Here is a 23,930-nt window from a genome sequence, read left to right on the forward strand (position 1 = left end):
GTACATTAACACTGCACTGAGAGAGAGGGGTTCATACAGACACACTGACTGGACACTCCAGTACATTAACACTGCACTGAGAGAGAGGGGTTCATACAGACACACTGACTGGACACTCCAGTACATTAACACTGCACTGAGAGAGAGGGGTTCATACAGACACACTGACTGGCTGGACACTCCAGTACATTAACACTGCACTGAGAGAGAGGGGTTCATACAGACACACTGACTGACTGGACACTCCAGTACATTAACACTGCACTGAGAGAGAGGGGTTCATACAGACACACTGACTGACTGGACACTCCAGTACATTAACACTGCACTGAGAGAGAGGGGTTCATACAGACACACTGACTGACTGGACACTCCAGTACATTAACACTGCACTGAGAGAGAGGGGTTCATACAGACACACTGACTGACTGGACACTCCAGTACATTAACACTGCACTGAGAGAGAGGGGTTCATACAGACACACTGACTGGCTGGACACTCCAGTACATTAACACTGCACTGAGAGAGAGGGGTTCATACAGACACACTGACTGACTGGACACTCCAGTACATTAACACTTCACTGAGAGAGAGGGGTTCATACAGACACACTGACTGACTGGACACTCCAGTACATTAACACTGCACTGAGAGAGAGGGGTTCATACAGACACACTGACTGACTGGACACTCCAGTACATTAACACTGCACTGAGAGAGAGGGGTTCATACAGACACACTGACTGGACACTCCAGTACATTAACACTGCACTGAGAGAGAGGAGTTCATACAGACACACTGACTGACTGGACACTCCAGTACATTAACACTGCACTGAGAGAGAGGGGTTCATACAGACACACTGACTGACTGGACACTGCAGTAAATTAACACTGCTCCAAGCCAAGTGTCCAAGGGGGTGTGAGGGGAGTGTAAGGGTTATTTGAACAGATTTTTAAAATGTTTAAAATGTGGCGCATCTGTGTGAGAATTCAATAAATCAGTCAGTACGCACTCTGACTCATCACACAGAGAGAGAGAGTGCATGTGAGATCAAACCGTTATTATCTGCTATAGCTGAAATATTTTAATTACAAAGAAATATCAACATGGTTAAATAAACACACTGTAGCAAAGTCATGGGCAGTCTTTATTATGCCATAATATTCTGCCAGATTTGACACTAACAGAACATCTCCTGTCCTGCTGTGTTTATTACTGAGGGATTCTCTGTGATCTCCTCTCCTCTCTCACTGTGTCTCCTGTCCTGTTGTGTTTATTACCGAGGGATTCTGTGTCATCTCCTCTCTCACTGTGTCTCCTGTCCTAGTGGGGGTTTCTCAAGGACAAGAGTCAGTGAGAGAGGAGAGGTGAGACCGGGAGCAGAGCTGGTGACACAGACTGTGATTCTGCTGTCAAGGTGGACTGACATGTCAGTCTTGACAGTTTAATGAGCTCCACAGCCAAGCGCCAAATTACACACTTTCACATGCGTGACATATATCTGCCCCCAAGAACAAGAGGCAGAGAGCTGACAGCACCACCTCAGAGAGAGACTCAGCCCCACACAGAGACAGAGACCCAGTCCCACTCCACACTGACGAGCGAGTGGTCCACACACAGAGACAGAGGAGAATTTATTTTCCAGTTTTCTCACATTCCGACCAGTTTAACTCGGACACGCGGGTGAGGAAGAGAGGTATTTGCGCACACCTGTCTCCCAGCTGTGGGGTGCAGGGATGGTGCGCTCCGATCTGGAGAGGGATCTGCCCCTCTGCGTCTCCCTGCCCATCGAACTGCTGAGCGTGGAGGAGGCCTTTCCCTTCCTGGACCTGACGCTGAGGGACCTGGGGATCTCACAGTGAGTCTGCTGGGAGAGAGAGAGACACTGAGGGATCTGGGGATCACAGTGAGTCTGGCTGGGACAGAGCGAGACACTGAGGGATCTGGGGATCTCACAGTGAGTCTGGCTGGGAGAGAGAGAGAGAGAGACACTGAGGGACCTGGGGATCTCACAGTGAGTCTGACTGGGAAAGAGAGACACTGAGGGATCTGGGGATCTCACAGTGAGTCTGACTGGGAAAGAGAGACACTGAGGGACCTAGGGATCTCACAGTTAGTCTGGCTGGGGGAGAGAGAGAGAGAGACACTGAGGGACCTGGGGATCTCACAGTGAGTCTGACTGGGAAAGAAACACTGGGGGATCTCACAGTGAGTCTGACTGGGAAAGAGAGACACTGAGGGACCTAGGGATCTCACAGTTAGTCTGGCTGGGGGAGAGAGAGAGACACTGTGGGACCTGGGGATCTCACAGTGAGTCTGACTGGGAAAGAAACACTGGGGGATCTCACAGTGAGTCTGACTGGGAAAGAGAGACACTGAGGGATCTGGGGATCTCACAGTGAGTCTGGCTGGGGGAGAGAGAGAGAGAGAGACACTGAGGGACCTGGGGATCTCACAGTGAGTCTGGCTGGGGGAGAGAGAGAGACACTGAGGGATCTGGGGATCACAGTGAGTCTGGCTGGGACAGAGCGAGACACTAAGGGATCTGGGGATCTCACAGTGAGTCTGACTGGGAAAGAGAGACACTGAGGGACCTAGGGATCTCACAGTTAGTCTGGCTGGGGGAGAGAGAGAGACACTGAGGGACCTGGGGATCTCACAGTGAGTCTGACTGGGAAAGAGAGACACTGAGGGACCTGGGGATCACAGTGAGTCTGGCTGGGAGAGAGAGAGAGAGAGACACTGAGGGACCTGGGGATCTCACAGTGAGTCTGACTGGGAAAGAGAGACACTGAGGGACCTGGGGATCTCACAGTTAGTCTGGCTGGGAAAGAGAGACACTGAGGGACCTAGGGATCTCACAGTTAGTCTGGCTGGGGGAGAGAGAGAGAGAGACACTGAGGGACCTGGGGATCTCACAGTGAGTCTGACTGGGAAAGAAACACTGGGGGATCTCACAGTGAGTCTGACTGGGAAAGAGAGACACTGAGGGACCTGGGGATCTCACAGTGAGTCTGACTGGGGGAGAGAGAGAGACACTGTGGGACCTGGGGATCTCACAGTGAGTCTGACTGGGAAAGAAACACTGGGGGATCTCACAGTGAGTCTGACTGGGAAAGAGAGACACTGAGGGATCTGGGGATCTCACAGTTAGTCTGGCTGGGGGAGAGAGAGAGACACTGTGGGACCTGGGGATCTCACAGTGAGTCTGACTGGGAAAGAAACACTGGGGGATCTCACAGTGAGTCTGACTGGGAAAGAGAGACACTGAGGGACCTGGGGATCTCACAGTGAGTCTGACTGGGAAAGAGAGACACTGAGGGACCTAGGGATCTCACAGTGAGTCTGGCTGGGGGAGAGAGAGAGACACTGAGGGACCTGGGGATCTCACAGTGAGTCTGACTGGGAAAGAGAGACACTGAGGGACCTAGGGATCTCACAGTTAGTCTGGCTGGGGGAGAGAGAGAGACACTGAGGGACCTGGGGATCTCACAGTGAGTCTGACTGGGAAAGAGAGACACTGAGGGACCTAGGGATCTCACAGTTAGTCTGGCTGGGGGAGAGAGAGAGACACTGTGGGACCTGGGGATCTCACAGTGAGTCTGACTGGGAAAGAAACACTGGGGGATCTCACAGTGAGTCTGACTGGGAAAGAGAGACACTGAGGGACCTAGGGATCTCACAGTTAGTCTGGCTGGGGGAGAGAGAGAGACACTGAGGGACCTGGGGATCTCACAGTGAGTCTGACTGGGAAAGAGAGACACTGAGGGACCTAGGGATCTCACAGTTAGTCTGGCTGGGGGAGAGAGAGAGACACTGTGGGACCTGGGGATCTCACAGTGAGTCTGACTGGGAAAGAAACACTGGGGGATCTCACAGTGAGTCTGACTGGGAAAGAGAGACACTGAGGGACCTAGGGATCTCACAGTTAGTCTGGCTGGGGGAGAGAGAGAGACACTGAGGGACCTGGGGATCTCACAGTGAGTCTGACTGGGAAAGAGAGACACTGAGGGATCTGGGGATCTCACAGTGAGTCTGGCTGGGGGAGAGAGAGAGAGAGAGAGAGACACTGAGGGACCTGGGGATCTCACAGTGAGTCTGGCTGGGGGAGAGAGAGAGACACTGAGGGACCTGGGGCGGGGAGAGAGAGACACACTGAAGGACCTGGGGCTGGGAAAGAGAGAGACACTGGAGGATCTGGAGCTGGGAGGGAGAGAGAGACACTGGGGGACCTGGGGATCTCACAGTGAGCAGGTGGGAGAGAGAGAGAGAGAGAGAGAGACACACTGGGGGATTTGGGGCTGGGAGAGAGAGACACTGGGGGATATGGGGCTGGGAGAGAGAGTCGGTGAGCAGGCGTGCGCCTTGGGACCCATGTGCACCACACGAGTCGGTGAGCAGGCGCCTCGGGACCCATGTGCACCACACGAGTCGGTGAGCAGGCGCCTAGGGACCCACGTGCAACACACGAGTCGGTGAGCGGGCGTGCGCCTCGTGACCCGTGTGCACCGCACGAGGAGAGCACCACAGCCCCAACTTACGTTACTACCAGTCAGCAGTGTTATAGATCGTAATCTAGTGAGGGTGTGTCTGCGCAGGTCTGCAGTAAAGGAGAAGGTGTTCTGGGTGGACAGCACGAAGACTCGGGTCCGGAAGGGCCCCAGCCAGCTGCGGGAGAAGGAGGTCCTGGTCGTGGAGGCCCGGGTCCGAGTGCAGAGGACCGGCGACCCGCTGGAGCAGGAGATCCTGTACAGCACCGAGACGCACACGGACCGCAGTTACTGCAGGAGCTGTGTGTCGGTGCTGCCCTGGAGACACACCCAGAGAGGTGAGTGGGGCCAGGCTGTTAGATCTCAGACAGCATTAATGATGGATTAATCTGATCTCATTCCGTTCCCCAGGCTGTGAAATAACACACCCGGGTGAGACGGACACTTCACTGCAGGAAAATGAAAAAAATTACATTTCAAGCCAGCATCTTCCAACTGAATGTATCAACATATTTACAACTCACTCTCCAGCTGCATTCTAAACGTACTGTAGTGTCCAGTCAGTGTGTCTGTATAAACCCCTCTCTCTCAGTGCAGTGTTAATGTACTGGAGTGTCCAGTCAGTCAGTGTGTCTGTATGAACCCCTCTCTCTCAGTGCAGTGTTAATGTACTGGAGTGTCCAGTCAGTCAGTGTGTCTGTATGAACCCCTCTCTCTCAGTGCAGTGTTAATGTACTGGAGTGTCCAGTCAGTCAGTGTGTCTGTATGAACCCCTCTCTCTCAGTGCAGTGTTAATGTACTGGAGTGTCCAGTCAGTCAGTGTATTATTAACCCCTCTTTCTCTCCTAGAAGGGCTGCCAGAGAACAGTGACAAGACAGTGGAGATGGTTGTTGCTGTGGATACAGAATCACATCCAAACTGGCAGAAAACCAAAGAAACCAAAGGAAATTTGGTCCTGAATTAGCAAAGATGACTTCTGAAGCAAAAAACAAGATTTAGTAATGAGCTTTCCTGCAAGTGAACCCTTCAGCTAAAGACCTTTATCTATGGGCTCTATGGGCATCTAGTTCTCAGTGCTGTTGACCAATCTGAAATGTAATTCTTTACTATGCTGTAACTGTAGGCCTTAGTGTAACGGGACTGTTCTACTGTACTGGACTGTAGCTCCTATTGTAACAGACTGTTCTCCTGTACTGGGACTGTAGCCCCTATTGTAACAGGACTGTTCTACTGTACTGGACTGTAGCTCCTATTGTAACGGGACTGTTCTACTGTACTGGACTGTAGCTCCTATTGTAACAGACTGTTCTCCTGTACTGGACTGTAGCTCCTATTGTAACAGGACTGTTCTACAGCACTACTGCACTGGGATTATTGCAAGAAATAGTTTCCCAGTGTAAGAAGTTCTTAACTCTGTTCAGTGATGTACATTAACACCTGACTTACATGATTTGAAATAAACAATAAACAATTTTCCTGCTTTGCCACTAATAACTGCAGTCTCTCTCATCAGTATCAGAGGTCAGCATTCAAACAGATGATAGTCACGTGTCCCCGTCAGTCCGCGATGAGTCTCAGTGTAGCACTACAGAACCAGTGGGGGCAGGGTGGCACAGTGGTGAGCGTTGCTACTCGCCTTGCTGGGGTTCTCAGTTCAATTCCTGGGGTACTATCTGTGTGGAGTTTGCATGTTCTCCCCATGCGCATGTGGGTTTTCTCCGCAGTCCAAATACATACTGGTAGGTTAACTGGCTTCAGGGAAAATGGGCCGTGGTGTGAGAGTGTGACTGTGTGCGCGTCTGCCCTGCGACGGACTGGTGTCCTGTCCAGGGTGTGTGAGAGTGTGACTGTGTGCACATCTGCCCTGCGATGGACTGGTGTCCTGTCCAGGGTGTGTGAGGGTGTGATTGTGTGTGCGTGTCTGCCCTGCGATGGACTGGTGTCCTGTCCAGGGTGTGTGAGAGTGTGACTGTGTGCACATCTGCCCTGCGATGGACTGGTGTCCTGTCCAGGGTGTGTGAGGGTGTGATTGTGTGTGCGTGTCTGCCCTGCGATGGACTGGTGTCCTGTCCAGGGTGTGTGAGGGTGTGATTGTGTGCACATCTGCCCTGCGATGGACTGGTGTCCTGTCCAGGGTGTGTGAGGGTGTGATTGTGTGTGCCTCTGCCCTGCGATGGACTGGTGTCCTGTCCAGGGTGTGTGAGGGTGTGATTGTGTGTGCCTCTGCCCTGTGATGGACTGGTGTCCTGTCCAGGGTGTGTGAGGGTGTGATTGTGTGTGCGTGTCTGCCCTGCGATGGACTGGTGTCCTGTCCAGGGTGTGTGAGGGTGTGATTGTGTGTGCCTCTGCCCTGTGATGGACTGGTGTCCTGTCCAGGGTGTGTGAGGGTGTGATTGTGTGTGCGTGTCTGCCCTGTGATGGACTGGTGTCCTGTCCAGGGTGCGTGAGGGTGTGATTGTGTGTGCCTCTGCCCTGTGATGGACTGGTGTCCTGTCCAGGGTGTGTGAGGGTGTGATTGTGTGTGCGTGTCTGCCCTGCGATGGACTGGTGTCCTGTCCAGGGTGTGTGAGGGTGTGATTGTGTGTGCCTCTGCCCTGTGATGGACTGGTGTCCTGTCCAGGGTGTGTGAGGGTGTGATTGTGTGTGCGTGTCTGCCCTGCGATGGACTGGTGTCCTGTCCAGGGTGTGTGAGGGTGTGATTGTGTGTGCCTCTGCCCTGCGATGGACTGGTGTCCTGTCCAGGGTGTGTGAGGGTGTGATTGTGTGTGCCTCTGCCCTGCGATGGACTGGTGTCCTGTCCAGGGTGTACCAATGCTTAGACAATGGAGCGGGTGCAAGCCTGCAGGGGCAGGACAGGGGATGGGAGTACAGGAAAGAGAAAACAGGTGAAAGACATGCAGAGAGCAGTGGATTAAGTGCCTAGGAAAATTTTATTTTGTACTACTTGAGTTCTGCAGCAATTTTCACACAGAGAAAATTCTCATTGGAAATGTGTTTATCAGTCAGTAAATGAAAACAACTTCAAAACAACAATAATAATAATACTCTAACAGAGGGAAAGTAAATGTGAAAGATACCTTGACTCCTGTCGTCTTTCTGCTCTCCACATTACAAACCTCTCTAAACTGGTTAATGGTTTGAAAAACACCCAGCAACTCCAAAAGCACTCCCCTTCATAGAAGAAAGTGAAATATTAAACAGCAACAACAAAGGATAAAATTAAAGTAAAAATTAGAACTAAACAGTCTTTGCATTAAGTCTGAACTTTGGCTCTCTGTGTTTCAATTGATAGTACGAAGATTGATGGTATAAATTAAATAGCTACTGAGCGCCCAACCTCATTGGCTAAACTTGAAGATACTGATTTGGCAGACAGCCAATGAAGAGAGAGCTTCCACCGATGTGGGCGGGGCTAGGAGGCAGTAACAGCAGAGGTCACCGTGGCCCTCCCCTGAGCAGGAAGTGACATCACAGCGGTCTGGAACTCCTGTGGATAACGCTGGGCGACGTCTCTGAGCAACAGAAGCAAAGTGTTCTGGATATCTGAAACAGAGAACAACAGCCAATATAGACACCCTGACAGAACAGCCATTACACTGCATTACAAAAGCAAAGGGCATCAGATTGTCACAGCCTTTTCACATCTCTGCTCATTCTCTTTCAGACATAAAGCAGACAATAAATAATGATGAAATGAAGACAAAGTAATACCCACTACAACATTCTTGGATAAACCAAAAAAATCCATGCAGATTTAACTATTGTTGTACTACAGTACAGTAATGCAAGTATTGTTTCCTGTGATCCACACAATAACAAAGAAAATATCCCTCAAATGTCCACTAATGTTTAAAAGTGCACCGCACTCCTGACGAGCACACCGTGACGTCCTGTCACCGGTGAACAGTCGAGCCACCGCGCTCCTGACGAGCACACGGTGACGTCCTGTCACGGGTGAACAGTCAAGCCACCGCGCTCCTGACGAGCACACAGTGACGTCCTGTCACGGGTGAACAGTCAAGCCAACACACTCCTGACGAGCACACAGTGACGTCCTGTCACCAGTGAACAGTCAAGCCAACACACTCCTGACGAGCACACAGTGACGTCCTGTCACGGGTGAACAGTCAAGCCAACACACTCCTGACGAGCACACAGTGACGTCCTGTCACCAGTGAACAGTCAAGCCAACACACTCCTGACGAGCACACAGTGACGTCCTGTCACCAGTGAACAGTCAAGCCAACACACTCCTGACGAGCACACAGTGACGTCCTGTCACGGGTGAACAGTCAAGCCAACACACTCCTGACGAGCACACAGTGACGTCCTGTCACGGGTGAACAGTCAAGCCAACACACTCCTGACGAGCACACAGTGACGTCCTGTCACCGGTGAACAGTCAAGCCAACACACTCCTGACGAGCACACAGTGACGTCCTGTCACCAGTGAACAGTCAAGCCAACACACTCCTGACGAGCACACAGTGACGTCCTGTCACCGGTGAACAGTCCAGCCACCGCGCTCCTGACGAGCACACCATGACACAGTGGGTTAAACAGCTCAAGAACCTGAAACAGTGAATTGCAGTACGACAGTACAGCACAGATGACAGACACAGACACACACAGAGTGACAGACAACAACAGATGACGCCTCACCAGGCTTGAGTTCTTTGGTTCCCAGGACCTGACTGACTGCAGACACCACTGGCTTCAGGTGTCCCACAACCTGCACAACACAGCACAGGAGAACACTTACTCAGGCTGTACACTGCTACATCACTCTGGGAGGTGTTTTTATGGTTAGTGTAATTATTTCAGTATTTCTGGCTATTAAAGAAACATCCAAAAAGGGCGTCAATTTTCAGGCATTTATGATTTTCAAAACATAACTAAACCGGTAATGACGTCAATAGACCGTTCAGTAGCACGTTCATAGAGAACTGCACTTCATACAGGCGATTTCAGCTTCTATGTCCATTATGGCTTCGACTCAATTTTTGTTTCACAAAATCACTAACTTCACTCCCTCCCCATTTGATGCCTGGTGTTTGTGCACTGGAAGTATTCTCTCCCAGCGTCAGTAGCACTGAAGTCATTTGGCCTGTTTTCACCACAGGCTGTGCTGGCTGTGATTCTGCCCCCTGTGTTGCTGCTCCCTGGCTTGTATTGGCACTGTAACGTCAGCACAGAGAGAGGAGGCCTGTACTAGCAACCCGCCCGTACGGCGCTGTGCTCAGAAAATACCTTTGATAAACTCCAGCAATCCTGCAATTTAGAGACCCAGAACTTTAATCCAACTCAAAATCCGAGAAGGAATGAGACCGAACTCCTTATTTTGGAATGAATTATTTTCTCCTGTCCCACTGTGATGATACCTTTTCTGTTGTCTTGGGCTCTTTCTCTTCCAGTGTGGACCCCGCTAAACAGGGACAGTCCAGACTGGACACTGCTGTCCCAAGAAGTTTCTTTTATCCCCCAGATGGACGCCACTGTGCAAAGCAGTGTGCTTTTAGACTTTTTTTAAGATCACTTTATTGGCCATATACAATTTCTTGCACTAGGAATGTGTCTTTTTCTGGTGTCAGGTCAGAGGGAGGAAACGGGGAAAAAGCAAAAGCAGAAGTGTGGTGTGGTGGCTCTGTGGCTCAGGATCTGCGCCTGTGGCTGGAAGGTTGCCGGTTCAAATCCCAGAGCCGGCAGAGGAATCCTACGCCACTGTGCCCCTGAGCAAGGCCCTTCAGCCCCGCTGCTCCAGGGGTGCTGTATAAATGGCTGACCCTGCGCTCTGACCCCCAGCTTCTCTCCCTGTCTGTGTGTCTCATGGAGAGCAAACTGGGGTCTGAGAAAAGAATTGTATACGTTTTGGAGAAATTGTATATGTATGTGGCCAATAAAGTGAGCTCATACATGCGTCCATCACAGGCTGGGGCCCCGAGACCCACGGAGCGGTCGAGGCCGGCCCCCGAGCTCGGGTTGACGTGCCCCGTTCCCTGCCGTCTCACCAGCGGCTGTGTGTGGGTGTAGAGGAAGGCCAGGCAGCTGAACACGGTGCTGTTCTCCTCCAGGTCCTCCTTCAGGGGGAGACATGACAGCACGGCAGGGAGTACCTGAGACAGCAGACAGGGGACAGAGAAGAGGGACAGGTTCTTGATCATCGGAAATGTACATCTGACAAAAGAGCTGCAAAATATTACCTCCACAAGCAGAGACACTTCACAGCGACAAGCAACAGTTTCATCATTCTTGACACTCCTGACAGAGGGCAGAGTTAAGCAGTCCATGTATGTAGTACAAACCATTTTCTTTTGTATGTAATAATATTCCTTACGCTTATATATCACATTTTCTGGACACTCCACTCAAAGCTCTTTGCAGGTACTGGGGATCCCCTCTTCCACCACCAGTGTGATGATGCACCAGTCTGCTCACACACACCAGCTCTCAGTGGGGAGGAGAGCAGAGTGATGAAGCCAGTTCAGAGAGGGGGGTTATCAGGAGGCCATGACTGGTAAAGGCCAGGAGGAAATTTGGGCAGCATGCTGGGGTAACACCCCTACTCTCTTCGAGAAACACCCTGGGGTTTTTACTGACCACAGAGAGTCAGGACCTCAGGGTTTACGTCTCATCACATTGCTGGGAGATGAATCCACAATGTGTCCGGAAGTGGAGGACGAGGATGGGATTTAGCATGAACGTGCTTCAGCCCCGGAGGGGGAGAGAGGCAGGAGATCGCATGCGCACTCACCTGCTCCAGCGGGACACACTCGGTGTTGGCCAGGATCATGCGGCTCAGCGCGGCACACAGGTTGTCGATCACCCTGCGGTCAGACTCCCGGGACAGCAGGGAGGAGAACAGCGCCAGCATGGCGGGGTAGTCTCTGAGACAGGGAGTCAAGGCAACGACGGAGACGGGAGAGGAGGGGGGCAAAGGGCACCGCAGATTCCGCAAAAACATCCCGCTCCTTCCAGACGGCATCCTGCAGGCCTGCGCTAATGTGTGCTCAGCGTGCAGACAGCAGGCAGGATACTGTGAGAGGGCAGGCCTGCGCTAGCGCCCCCACCCTGAGCACAGTGGAACTGCACCTCTCCCACTCACACTCCCTACAGCTCAGTGTGCAGACAGCAGGCAGGATACTGTGAGAGGGCAGGCCCACAGGCCTGAGCTAGCGCCCCCACCCTGAGCACAGTGGAACTGCACCTCTCCCACTCACACTCCCTACAGCTCAGTGTGCAGACAGCAGGCAGGATACTGTGAGAGGGCAGGCCCACAGGCCTGAGCTAGCGCCCCCACCCTGAGCACAGTGGAACTGCACCTCTCCCACTCACTCCCTACAGCTCAGTGTGCAGACAGCAGGCAGGATACTGTGAGAGGGCAGGCCTGAGCTAGCGCCCCCACCCTGAGCACAGTGGAACTGCACCTCTCCCACTCACACTCCCTACAGCTCAGTGTGCAGACAGCAGGCAGGATACTGTGAGAGGGCAGGCCTGCGCTAGCGCCCCCACCCTGAGCACAGTGGAACTGCACCTCTCCCACTCACACTCCCTACAGCTCAGTGTGCAGACAGCAGGCAGGATACTGTGAGAGGGCAGGCCTGCGCTAGCGCCCCCACCCTGAGCACAGTGGAACTGCACCTCTCCCACTCACACTCCCTACAGCTCAGTGTGCAGACAGCAGGCAGGATACTGTGAGAGGGCAGGCCTGCGCTAGCGCCCCCACCCTGAGCACAGTGGAACTGCACCTCTCCCACTCACACTCCCTACAGCTCAGTGTGCAGACAGCAGGCAGGATACTGTGAGAGGGCAGGCCCGCAGGCCTGAGCTAGCGCCCCCACTCCAAACACACTGTTGCTGCGCACCTCGGCATCGCTGTCCCTCACGCCGCCCACCAGCACTGGCAGCAGTCGACTGGCCAGCTGGACGGCGACGGGCGCGCCACCCGACACCCCCCCGAGTGCCTGCAGGATCTCGGCCAGCGTGCCCAGAGAGAAGGAGCGGTCAGCCACCGTGCAGGAGGGCTTCTGCCAGGGAGAGACAGAGGGCAGGGGAGGTGTGAACACACTCACCCCAACTGCGCACCACAGCACACTAACACGAGCTTGTGAATACAACATGTGTGCCAAGAGTGTTCTTTCAGACAGAGAAAAGAGTAACAGAGTGTGTGCGATAGTGTGACAGAATGAAACAGAGCGTGTGTGAGTGTGATACAGTGTGTAAGAGTGGGAGTGTGATACAGTGTGTTAGTTTGATAGTGTCTAAGATTGTGTGAAACTGTGCGTTATACAGTAACAGTGTGTGATGCAGTGTGTGCGTCTGACAGACTCACAGTCTTGTTGATCAGCAGGGGCAGCAGCTCGTTCAGGTAGGGGGAGAAGGTCTCTCCTGGCACAGCGGCTGCGAGGAGGGGAATACCCTCGCCAGCGAATTCCTGCAGCATGGCGTCATACTCTGCCTGGAACACAGGGCGGCAGCACAGCGCAGTCAGCAGCGCCCCGCCCAGGTCAACGCGTGACTCAGGGCATTACTGGCCTGTCTGGACCAGCCGGGGATCACCAGGGTCTACAGTGCAAAGCGTAGAGCTCACACTGAAGCTCACAACACACAGGTTCGGTCTGGCCAGCATAGCACACAAACACACTGCAGCCTTGGAAAGAGTTTAAAGAAGATCAATAGGCATGATTCCTGGTTCCCGTCAGGAGATCGTAATATACCCTGAGAAACATCCATCCATTCATTTTCTATCTATTTCTCCCAATACAGGATCACAGGGGAGATGGAGTCTATCCCAGCAAGCACTGGGTGCAAGGCAGGGTACAGCCTAAAGGGGACGCCCGTCCAGCACACAGCAGAGACAGACACACACACACACACACACACACACACACACACCAGGCCCAGTTCTCCCAGAAGCCAATCAACCGGTAGTATGTCTCTGGATTGTGGGAGAAAACTGGTTCACCCAGAGGAAATCCCATGAACACAGGGAGAACAAGCAGACTCCACACAGACAGCACCACTGGAACTGAACCCAGGGCCCAGGGCTGTGAGGAGGCAATGGTCACCCCTGAGCTGCTGTGCTGCCAGCCTCCCAGGTCAGAGGAGATTAATCTCCTCAGTCTACGGAGAGGCAGGGGGAGAAACCAGTTCCAAGCAGTGCTAAAACGGTATAAAACAGAGACGGCCCACTGGCTGACTCTCTTCTTCTCGTGGCCAAGTCCTGAAGAACCTCAAGCACTTCAACAGCAGCTCCTTCCCACTGCCAGAGCTCCTCCAGGCTCCCGCTACAGCACTCTCCTCCAGTCATGAAACACCTTAAGCCGACACCTGTCCTCGTCTGTGCTTCAGCGTGGCAGGGGACTCGTCTATGAGCGTCCTCCGTTGCTCAGAAGACAAAGCACGTGGCTCCACAGCAAAGAGAACACTCCCAGCAGACAGCACTCCAGGATCACAGGGACACAGGCAGACAGGGAGAGGAACTGAGGGAGCCACTGCTGCTAGCAGAGCCTTCTACTGACAGAGAGACAGAGACAAACTCCATACCTGCTGCTCGTCATCATCTCCATCATCTCCTGCATCCTGACAAGCTGTCTGCAATAGAGAGAGAGGGGCTCATACAGACACACTGACTGACTGGACACTCCAGTACATTAACACTGCACTGAGAGAGAGGGGTTCATACAGACACACTGACTGGACACTCCAGTACATTAACACTGCACTGAGAGAGAGGGGTTCATACAGACACACTGACTGGACACTCCAGTACATTAACACTGCACTGAGAGAGAGGGGTTCATACAGACACACTGACTGACTGGACACTCCAGTACATTAACACTGCACTGAGAGAGAGGGGTCAATACAGACACACTGAGTGGTAATTTACTGATCGGTGAGCACCTTCTTCTTCAGCACGTCGCGGATGGTGTGGCTGATTTCCTGCAGGCGGCCGTTCTCCTGCAGCGCCTCCCCTTTGCAGGACTTGAGGACAGCATTGAGAGACTCCAGCACCGCCATCACCACCTGCCTCTCCTTCTCCTCCCGCACCGCCTTCAGGAAGCAGGTGGTCACCACTGACAGCAGCTTGTGCAGAGCTGGGGGAGACACACACGCTGCAGGGCACTGTACACAGCAAGACAGCACAGTCCAGACAGGGACAGGCAAGTACCACACAGACACAAAGGCAGAGACACATAGACAGGGACAGACAAGTAGTACAGAGACACTAGGCCAGAGACACATAGACAGGGACAGACAAGTAGTACAGAGACACTAGGCCAGAGACACATAGACAGGGACAGACAAGTAGCACAGAGACACAAGGGCAGAGACACATAGACAGGGACAGACAAGTACCACAGAGACACAAGGGCAGAGACACATAGACAGGGACAGACAAGTAGCACAGAGACACAAGGGCAGAGACACATAGACAGGGACAGACACGTACCACAGAGACACAAGGGCAGAGACACATAGACAGGGACAGACAAGTAGCACAGAGACACAAGGGCAGAGACAGACAAGTAGCACAGAGACACAAGGGCAGAGACAGACAAGTAGCACAGAGACACAAGGGCAGAGACAGACAAGTAGCACAGAGACACAGACAGGGACAGACAAGTAGCACAGAGACACAGACAGGGACAGACAAGTAGCACAGAGACACAGACAGGGACAGACAAGTAGCACAGAGACACAGACAGGGACAGACAAGTACCGCAGAGACAGAAGAGCCGACACAGATAGGGACAGACAGACGCACACAGGCGTTACCCTGATGGTTGCTCTCAGTGGGGCTCTCCTCCCACACCCGGTGCTGGGCCCTGCAGAACTGACCCAGAGCCTCATAGGCTGCCTTCCGCACGTTCTCATGGGGGAACTGAGGGGAGCAGGGAAAGACAGGGGATAAAGAACAGATCTCACAGAGTATCACTGAACAAACACACCCTGACACACAGTCACACACACACACGCCCTGACACACAGTCACAGTCACACACACACACGCCCTGACACATCTGACAGTCACAGTAACACACGCCCAGACACACCCTGACGGACAGTCAGAGTCACACAGTCAGAGTCACTCACTAACACACACACGCCCTGACACAACTGACAGACAATCACATTAACAAACACCCAGACACACCCTGACGGACAGTCAGTCACACAGTCAGAGTCACTCACTAACACACAAACGCCCTGACACAACTGACAGACAATCACATTAACAAACACCCAGACACACCCCGACGGACAGTCAGAGTCACTCACTAACACACACACGCCCCGACACATCTGACAGACAGTCACAGTAACACACACCCAGACACACCCTGACGGACAGTCAGAGTCACGCACACACAGACACCCTGACAGACCGTCACAGTCACATACACACACACACACCCACCCACCCTGACAGACAGTCACAGTCACACACACACACGCCCAGACACACCCCGACGGACAGTCAGAGTCACACAGTCGGAGTCACTCACTAACACACTCACTCACTAACACACGCCCTGACAAATCTGACAGACAGTCACAGTAACACGCCCCGACACATCTGACAGACAGTCACAGTCACACACACGCCCAGACACACCCCGACGGACAGTCGCAGTCACACACACACAGACAGACACACAGCACCAGAAAGGGGCACACTCACGTCACGCAGCTCGTACACCTGCTGGAAGCTGGACTCCAGGAAGGGCAGGAAGGCAGAGCTGGGAGAGGGAGAGTGAGAGTGAGAGTGAGAGTTAGCACAGCGCAGCAGTGTGCTCGGACAAGCCTGCCGCTGCAAGGAGTCAGCCTGTCCATCTCACCCTGTGTTGTAGGCGATCTCCCCCAGAGCATCGCAGGCATCCTCCTTCTCGTCGATATAGGCGTTTTCCACACTGAACCTGCCAACACACGAGCAAAAATACACTGAGATCGTCTGCAGACACAACGTGGCCATTATAAAAATTCAGTATCGTCGACGGACAACAGAAGCTCAGAAGCCATCTGTCTTTCACTAACGCTGCTCTTCCAGATGGAGCAGGACGGATGTACGCACCCAGCAATGTCTCTCTCCTCTCCCTCGCTGTCTCGTCCACTCTCGTCCTCCACGACCACCTCTTTCTCTTCGTCGTCATCTTCGTCTTCCTCGTCCAGGAGCAGAAATGACCGATGCTCCTCATCCAGGTGAGCCTGAGGGCAGAACAGACACACTGGCTGAAGAGCTGGAGTAATGGGGTGGTGAAGCACAAGGTGCTGGCATGCTGACATGCAAGAGAAGAGAGGAGACTAAGGAGAGGGCCTGTGACTCACAGTGACGCCCTCAGTGGACTTCAGAGACATCAGCATCAGGGTGGTGATGGAGGACAGGTGAGGAGTAAGGCACTCCGGGCAGACTGTAGACACTGCCGAGAACAGGCTGTACCTGAGACAGACGGGCGGAGAGAGGGAGGGAGTTACTCACAGTCTTCAGGATGACAGGATACAGACAGACAGACGGGGTGCTCGGACAGGATACAGACAGACAGACGGGGTGCTCGGACAGGATGCAGACAGACAGACGGGGTGCTCGGACAGGATACAGACAGAGACAGACGGGGTGCTCGGACAGGATACAGACAGACAGACGGGGTGCTCGGACAGGATACAGACAGACAGACGGGGTGCTCGGACAGGATACAGACAGAGACAGACGGGGTGCTCGGACAGGATGCAGACAGAGACAGACGGGGTGCTCGGACAGGATGCAGACAGACAGACGGGGTGCTCGGACAGGATACAGACAGACAGACGGGGTGCTCGGACAGGATGCAGACAGACGGGGTGCTCGGACAGGATGCAGACAGACAGACGGGGTGCTCAGACAGGATGCAGACAGACAGACGGGGTGCTCAGACAGGATGCAGACAGACAGACGGGGTGCTCAGACAGGATGCAGACAGACAGACGGGGTGCTCAGACAGGATGCAGACAGACAGACGGGGTGCTCAGACAGGATGCAGACAGACAGACGGGTTGCTCGGACAGGATACACACGTGCAGCGCCGCAGGTCAGGGTCGTCCACAGTGTCGGTGAGTTTGAGGCCGAGCTGAACACACTCCGGAGCCAGAGGACTGAACACCTCTTTGCCCACAGTCCTCCCCAAGACACCCAGGGTATCTACAGAGAGAGGGGGCGAGACTGACTGACCACACTGCAGCACGTCAGTATGTACAGGGTGAACTGCCGCTCACAGGCAAGAAGACAGCACTGACAATCACTGGCAATACTGACACTCCCTCTCAGCACAGACACGAAAGAGACGCATCGGAAACAGTACAGGAAGTTGAAAGCTGCTGTCCGTACCCAGGGCCTGCGTCTGCAGGGACCTCATCTCCTCCCGCGTGTCCGTCAGGAAGCCCTTCAGGCTGTCAATCACCGGGGGGAAGAACGGCACCAGAGACTCCTTCGCCGCATTGGCTGAGAGGCACACAGAGGGAGGGATCAGAGGGCCTGCCGGCCAATGAGAGGGCGTGCACGCGCACGTGTGCGGTAATTCAGACACAAACACACGCAGGGGCAAGCTGATTCAGAGACACTGGCGGACACTATTATATAAGAGACGTATATCTCTTACATAATCACTTTAGAAGATCACTTTATTGGCCATATACAACGTCTTGTATTAGGAATTTGTCTTTTCACAGACCCTAGCTTGCTCTCCATGAGACACACAGACAGGGGGAGAAGCTGGGGGTCAGAGCGCAGGGTCAGCCATGTATACAGCACCCCTGGAGCAGCTGGGGTGAAGGGCCTCGCTCAGGGGCCCAACGGAGTAGGATTCCTCTGCCGGCTGCGGGATTCGAACCTGCAACCTTCCAGCCACAGGCGCAGATCCTGAGCCTTACACGGTTTGTCTGCTGCAGATCAGCCATCAGACAGAACTGCTTGTCGTCCAGGTCCCAGACAGGGGCCAGTGAGCCGACCCCGGAGCCCTGAGGAGCGCGAGGCCGGCGCCCGGCGCCTGTCCTGCGTCAGCAGTGGAGAGACAGTGGGTGGACCTGAGTTACCGATGGCCCCGATGGCGCTGACGGCCAGCTCTCTGATCCGCAGGCTCTCGCTGCAGCTCAGAGCCGACAGCATCTTCTCCATCAGGGTGGGGAGGTAGGGCTGGATGCCTTCTCCTGGGGGACACAGGGGCAGGAGCGCAGAGTCAGAGTCAACACGTACCGCAGCCGGACACCGTCCAGAGAGAGAGAGAGACCACCTGTCTCACCCAGGTTCTCTACGAAGTTCTCCAGGGCGTAGAAGGCCTTAGTGACGTGGCTGCTTCTCCGCTCGTCCAGCCCCGACAGATACCCCAGCAGCAGGGGCATCAGCTCCTCGCTGAACTTGCTGATGTCCGGCTGCCAGACAGGAGGAAAGAGGGAGAGCGGCGCTGTGGGACTGGAAGAGACTCTCCAGGCAGACGTGGGCGGAGGAAGGGGAGGGGGGGTGTGAGACACTCCAGACTGGACTGGACTGACTGGACTGTGATCTTGATTAGTGATTAACTGAGATTATAATCAGACTCCACTGACACTGACAGAGCAGTGTGAGACTCTCCAGGCTGGACTGGACTGACTGGACTGTGATCGTGATTAGTGATTAACTGAGATTATAATCAGACTCCACTGACACTGACAGAGCAGTGTGAGACTCTCCAGACTGGACTGGACTGACTGGACTGTGATCTTAATCAGTTATTAACAGATTATAATCAGACTCCACTGACACTGACAGAGCAGTGTGAGACTCTCCAGGCTGGACTGGACTGACTGGACTGTGATCGTGATTAGTGATTCACTGAGATTATAATCAGACTCCACTGACACTGACAGAGCAGTGTGAGACTCTCCAGGCTGGACTGGACTGGGGGGTGCGATACCTGCAGGTGCTCGGAGAACTGCCCCAGGGCGAAGAGAGCCGCGCTGCGCACCACCTGGCTCTCGTCCTCGAGCGCACGGCACACCACCTGCAGCAGAGAGGACAGCAGCCTGGGAGACACAGAGAGACGGGGGGGGGGGTTACTGCGGACAGTGCGCTTTCAAGAAGAAAGAGGAGCGTGCCTCCCGCACAGGAACGCCAGGCCTGCCGGCGGCTTGGACAGCTTCCCGCGACAATCGGAGGAGTCCAAGCCCCTCTACTCAGCCGCAGAAGGAGGAGATACAGAGATACAAGGAAAGCAGAAGGGTTTTATTCTACCTCCTGCCCAAATTCACCACCACAGTGTCCCTGCACCCCCCCACCCACACAGCTGGGGTCCGACTCGTGCAGCAGGACCAAAACATTACGTCAATTAGAATAATGAAAACTGCTGGATCGTCACTGTGGAAACGGTAGTTTTTTCAGTCAAGAAACCTCACTTCTTATTTGATTTTCTGCCACGGGGCACCAGGTTGGTGACAGTGGGCACGAGACCCACAGCGAGGAACAGGCCTGGTCACTCCAGGTCTTACCAGCTGTGGGCTCTCAAACAACAAACTCCTGCTGCCGGAAATCGCAGCCGGTCACTGGAGATCCCTTTCACATTTTACCCCCGTCCCCGGGAGCCAGGAGAGGGGTACGGATCGTGATCCGACGGGAAACCCGCTGGCGAGCGGAGCCTCACTTGGTGCGGATGTGGTCGGCGCAGCCCTCCGCCAGCACGGCCAGGCACATCAGGCCGGCCTTCCTCTGGTACGGGTTCTCGCTGACCAGAGCCGCCTGCGTCAGGGGAGTCTGGGGGCAGAGGGGAGGGGCGGGGTTAGCGCGCGGACAGCCGGCCGCGGCGGGCGGAGCGACGGCGGACGCGTGCACTGACCAGCTGGCCGAAGAGCTTCTCGGGAGGCAGGTGGAGAGCGAGGGTGTCGATGACCTGCGGACGGAGATATCGAGTGAGGCAGGCGGTCAGACACTCCACCAGGGACTAGCGGTCACTGCCGTAGCAGAGCACCGCGGCTACTGGCCGGCCTGTATTTGTCACCGATCCTGATTTCAGACCAGGTGGCGGCGTCGCCGGCGACCGTGGAACAGACCCCCGTACCTGGGCGGCGTAGTGTTTGGGCGTCTCGCTCTCTTCCCCCAGCTCCTCATTGTCATGCTCCTCGTCCTCGGGGTCCTCCTGGCCAGGAGGGGGCGCCGCGCTCAGCACGGGGAACACGGTCTGCAGGATCGGGGCCAGCAGTTTCTGCTTCAGCACGGTCTGGGGAGCGCAAGGACCGGAGGGGGGGAGTTATTGCCAGCTCGTCGTTAACACTGCACTGAGGCAGATGAGGAGACGGTGACAGGATGAAACTGTGGGAGCGAGTTACCTTGCTCTTCAGCCTGATAAGAAAGGCGATGCAGGACAGAGCCTTCACACGCACTGAGTCGCTGAGGGTCGAGTCCGCACTCACCTGCCAACACACAGTTTAAATCACTGTCCTGCACCACGTGCCGCGCAACCTCTATACATCACAGACTAACGTTACCACTAGCCCAATTAGTTAATATATTATAAACACAATCCCACTGACACTGACAGAGCAGTGTGAGACTCTCCAGGCTGGACTGGACTAACTGGACTGTGATCTTGCACCCAGCCTGTTCAAGGAGCCACCAATTTGCCAGAGAGCACAGAGTCCTGGTAGATGAATCCCAACCTTGCTCCCATTGGCACTTGGCCCACTGAGAGCCCCCAAAGGCATGCCAAAGGCACGGCCCAGCCTCAGACTGGAGATGTCCGGCTCACAGAGTCAAACCTGATCCGCCATCGACTGCTAGAGCAGCAGAACTGACCTCCAGGCAGAAGTGAACGATGTCAGAGATGTGGGGGACGATGATGGACACCTCGCTCTCCATCAGCTCGTCAAACACCTCCATCGCCTCGCTGGCCTGGGACTGAGACAGAAGGCATGCAAATGAAGATGCCCTTTACAGAGCATCTTTTGAGTCTTTCTGATGAACAACTATTGGAGATTTGATCTCAAGTAAGGTCTTGTGGGCAACGAGGTGGTGGGGTGTGTAGCACTGCCATGTCATGGCTCTTTGGTTCCAGACTTGAGTCCGGACTGGGACACCTTCTCAGTGGACTCTGCAGGTTCCCTTGTGTTTATGTGGGTTTTCACTGGGGGCACCAAGTTTCATCCACTTTCCAAGGACATGCTGGTGTGAAAAACTGGTGTCTCTAAAGTGTTCCCCTGCGTGTGTGGCCTGGGAACCACCCATCTCACCTATGATAGGACACCCACGTTTCTACACACCACCCTCACCTGGAACACGCTGCTTTTTACAACGAGGTCTTGGAAAACGACTTTGGCTGAACGTGCAAGTGCAGTGCTTTAGCATTTGAATTGATCTCATGATGAACTCAAGAGAGTTTGACATGTTATTTTACTACAACCAACACCAAAGAGAAAATGTATTTACTGAGACGAGCTTACTCACACGCTGCATAAAACAGAATTATTTGTAAAGAAGGATCTTTTCTCAGTTGTGGCCTGTCTGAGCCGAGCAGGGACAGGGATTCGGGCAGGCAGAGCCATTCCGAACAGAAGAGTAAGACAACCCTGTGATGCTGGTCAGGAATCACACTGGAGACCTGCTCAGTTCCCAGTACCATGTCTCACACGACACAGCTGGACACAAGAGTTTTCAGACCAAGCTGTGTCAGAGCTCAGGACAGCCCTGTGAGCGAAGCCCCGGACGCTCTGGGGACCGTCAGGAGCTCAGTCTGAAGTGGCTGCAGTAAGCTGGTGGGAGACGTGCGAGGCACAGTTCCTTCACCAGCCAGTACTGGCTTTCAGCTCGCCCGTGCTGGAGGAAATCAACCCAGAATAAAGGAGCCAAACCTCCACAAGCTCTGTACATGGCATGACATTTGAGTGATCTACAATGAGGTCTGCACCAAGAGCGCCCCCCAGTCCGGCTGTAGTGTGTTTACCTGGTCAGTCTTGATCAGCTCCTGAATGGCCACAATCAGCTTGGGGACAATGGACCTCATGAGGTTCTGAAAAACACACAGCAATGAAAGACTGGACACTGTACACACCGCCCTCACACACGCACTGCACACTGTACACACCGCCCTCACACTGCACACTGTACACACCGCCCTCACACTGCACACTGTACACACTGCACACTGTACACACCACCCTTACACACACTCTGCACACTGTACACACCGTTCTCACACACACTGCTCACACAGCCCTCACACACACACTGCTCACACAGCCCTCACACACACACTGCTCACACAGCCCTCACACACACACTGCTCACACAGCCCTCACACACACACTGCTCACACAGCCCTCACACACACACCGCACACTAACACAGAGAAATTACACTGTGCACTAGTACATCCTATAATCACACACTTCCTAACACACACTCTCAATACACTGTACACACAGAGAAACCACACCGTGCACTAGTACACCCCATAACTACACACTTCCTAACACACACTCTCAATACACTGTACACACAGAGAAACCACACCGTGCACTAGTACACCCCATAACTACACACTTCCTAACACACACTCTCAATACTGTACAGTGAAACCACACTGTGCACTAATACATCCCATAATCACACACTTCCTAACACACTCTCAATACACTGTAGATACGGAGAAACCACACTGTGCACTAGTACATCCCATAATCGCACACTTTCTTACCCACACTCTCAATACACTGTACACACAGTGAAACCACACTGTGCACTAGTACATCCCATAATTACACACTTCCTAACACACACACAGGAATCCCACTCTGCAGTAGGACATTGTGCAGTCACGGTGTAGCTCTATGACGTTTTGAAGAGATTTTAAACTCACATAAGGGCTCTTTTCTGAAAAGCAGGGACACAAGCCTGCCAGGTTCAAACTACAGCCACACTCTTTCTCGAAGGCCTCTTTGTCATGCCAGCACTGCCCCAGCCAGCAGACACGAACGCGGCACAGTCCCCGACGCCCGAGCTCTCACCAGCTCCTGCGTGCCGGTGTAGGCGCTCATGGCGGTCAGCGTCTGGATGCTGTAGTACAGCGCCGTGGGGTTGGCCAGGTCCTGCAGGGTGCTGTGGAAGAGCTGCAGCAGCTGCCGGTAGTGCGGCTTGAACGGCTCCGGGTTCGACTCCACTACCTTGCTGAGCAACAGCAGGCCCACCTGAGTGACAGGGAGAGAAATGCGGGGGGTTAATATGGACAATACTGACCTGCTCACTCTGAGAGAGAGGGGTGCCTGCCTATCTGGCGCTGTAGCTGTGTGTCTGTCTCCAGGCAGGGGGCGCTGTAGCTGTGTGTCTGTCTCCAGGCAGGGGGCGCTGTAGCTGTGTGTCTGTCTGTCCAGGCAGGGGGCGCTGTAGCTGTGTGTCTGTCTGTCCAGGCAGGGGGCGCTGTAGCTGTGTGTCTGTCTGTC

At 54.0% G+C, this 23,930-nt stretch overlaps 2 protein-coding genes across 4 annotated transcripts in view; one reads left to right on the forward strand and one right to left on the reverse strand.

Annotated features, from left to right (window-relative positions):
- The first annotated feature begins 351 nt into the window (after window positions 1-351).
- On the forward strand, window positions 352-5,990 carry LOC148660463 (uncharacterized). Of its 2 annotated transcripts, none has more exons than XM_088638000.1 (3): window positions 352-1,863; window positions 4,604-4,833; window positions 5,345-5,990. In XM_088638000.1, exons 1-3 carry the CDS (start codon window positions 1,742-1,744, stop codon window positions 5,458-5,460), a joined length of 468 nt encoding a protein of 155 aa, XP_088494126.1. In that variant the 5' UTR covers window positions 352-1,741; the 3' UTR covers window positions 5,461-5,990. The 2 variants fall into 2 exon arrangements, with proteins under 2 accessions (XP_088494126.1, XP_088494127.1); XM_088638001.1 differs by having other exon boundaries at window positions 5,348-5,990.
- Window positions 5,991-7,407: 1,417 nt separating this feature from the next.
- ipo4 (importin 4) overlaps window positions 7,408-23,930 on the reverse strand; it is a 33,930-nt gene continuing 17,407 nt past the window's right edge. For both annotated transcript variants that reach the window (XM_088637882.1, XM_088637883.1), the window contains exons 6-30: window positions 23,499-23,678; window positions 22,436-22,501; window positions 21,292-21,393; window positions 20,826-20,909; window positions 20,558-20,716; window positions 20,336-20,389; window positions 20,144-20,253; window positions 19,421-19,529; window positions 18,770-18,899; window positions 18,564-18,677; window positions 17,860-17,973; window positions 17,550-17,673; window positions 16,827-16,938; window positions 16,573-16,706; window positions 16,340-16,417; window positions 16,183-16,240; window positions 15,276-15,381; window positions 14,400-14,593; window positions 14,040-14,087; window positions 12,826-12,951; window positions 12,294-12,520; window positions 11,248-11,380; window positions 10,505-10,609; window positions 9,159-9,228; window positions 7,408-8,039 (exon numbers count right to left, since the gene is read on the reverse strand). In XM_088637882.1, the coding sequence (XP_088494008.1) occupies window positions 7,909-8,039; window positions 9,159-9,228; window positions 10,505-10,609; window positions 11,248-11,380; window positions 12,294-12,520; window positions 12,826-12,951; window positions 14,040-14,087; window positions 14,400-14,593; window positions 15,276-15,381; window positions 16,183-16,240; window positions 16,340-16,417; window positions 16,573-16,706; window positions 16,827-16,938; window positions 17,550-17,673; window positions 17,860-17,973; window positions 18,564-18,677; window positions 18,770-18,899; window positions 19,421-19,529; window positions 20,144-20,253; window positions 20,336-20,389; window positions 20,558-20,716; window positions 20,826-20,909; window positions 21,292-21,393; window positions 22,436-22,501; window positions 23,499-23,678 (2,868 nt within the window). In that variant the 3' untranslated portion in view covers window positions 7,408-7,908. The remainder of the gene's footprint in view (window positions 8,040-9,158; window positions 9,229-10,504; window positions 10,610-11,247; window positions 11,381-12,293; window positions 12,521-12,825; window positions 12,952-14,039; window positions 14,088-14,399; window positions 14,594-15,275; window positions 15,382-16,182; window positions 16,241-16,339; window positions 16,418-16,572; window positions 16,707-16,826; window positions 16,939-17,549; window positions 17,674-17,859; window positions 17,974-18,563; window positions 18,678-18,769; window positions 18,900-19,420; window positions 19,530-20,143; window positions 20,254-20,335; window positions 20,390-20,557; window positions 20,717-20,825; window positions 20,910-21,291; window positions 21,394-22,435; window positions 22,502-23,498; window positions 23,679-23,930) is intronic.

Source organism: Lepisosteus platostomus, chromosome 6 (assembly GCF_059453375.1).
Source record: "Lepisosteus platostomus isolate fLepPlt1 chromosome 6, fLepPlt1.hap1, whole genome shotgun sequence".
Taxonomy (NCBI): Eukaryota; Metazoa; Chordata; class Actinopteri; order Semionotiformes; family Lepisosteidae; genus Lepisosteus; species Lepisosteus platostomus.

Coding starts and splice junctions, on each gene's coding strand:
- LOC148660463 (XM_088638000.1), top strand. CDS start 1,742: ATGGTGCGCTCCGATCTGGAGAGGGATCTGCCCCTCTGCGTCTCCCTG. Junction 1,864..4,603: donor AGGGACCTGGGGATCTCACA/GTGAGTCTGCTG, acceptor GTGTCTGCGCAG/GTCTGCAGTAAAGGAGAAGG. Junction 4,834..5,344: donor CTGGAGACACACCCAGAGAG/GTGAGTGGGGCC, acceptor TTTCTCTCCTAG/AAGGGCTGCCAGAGAACAGT.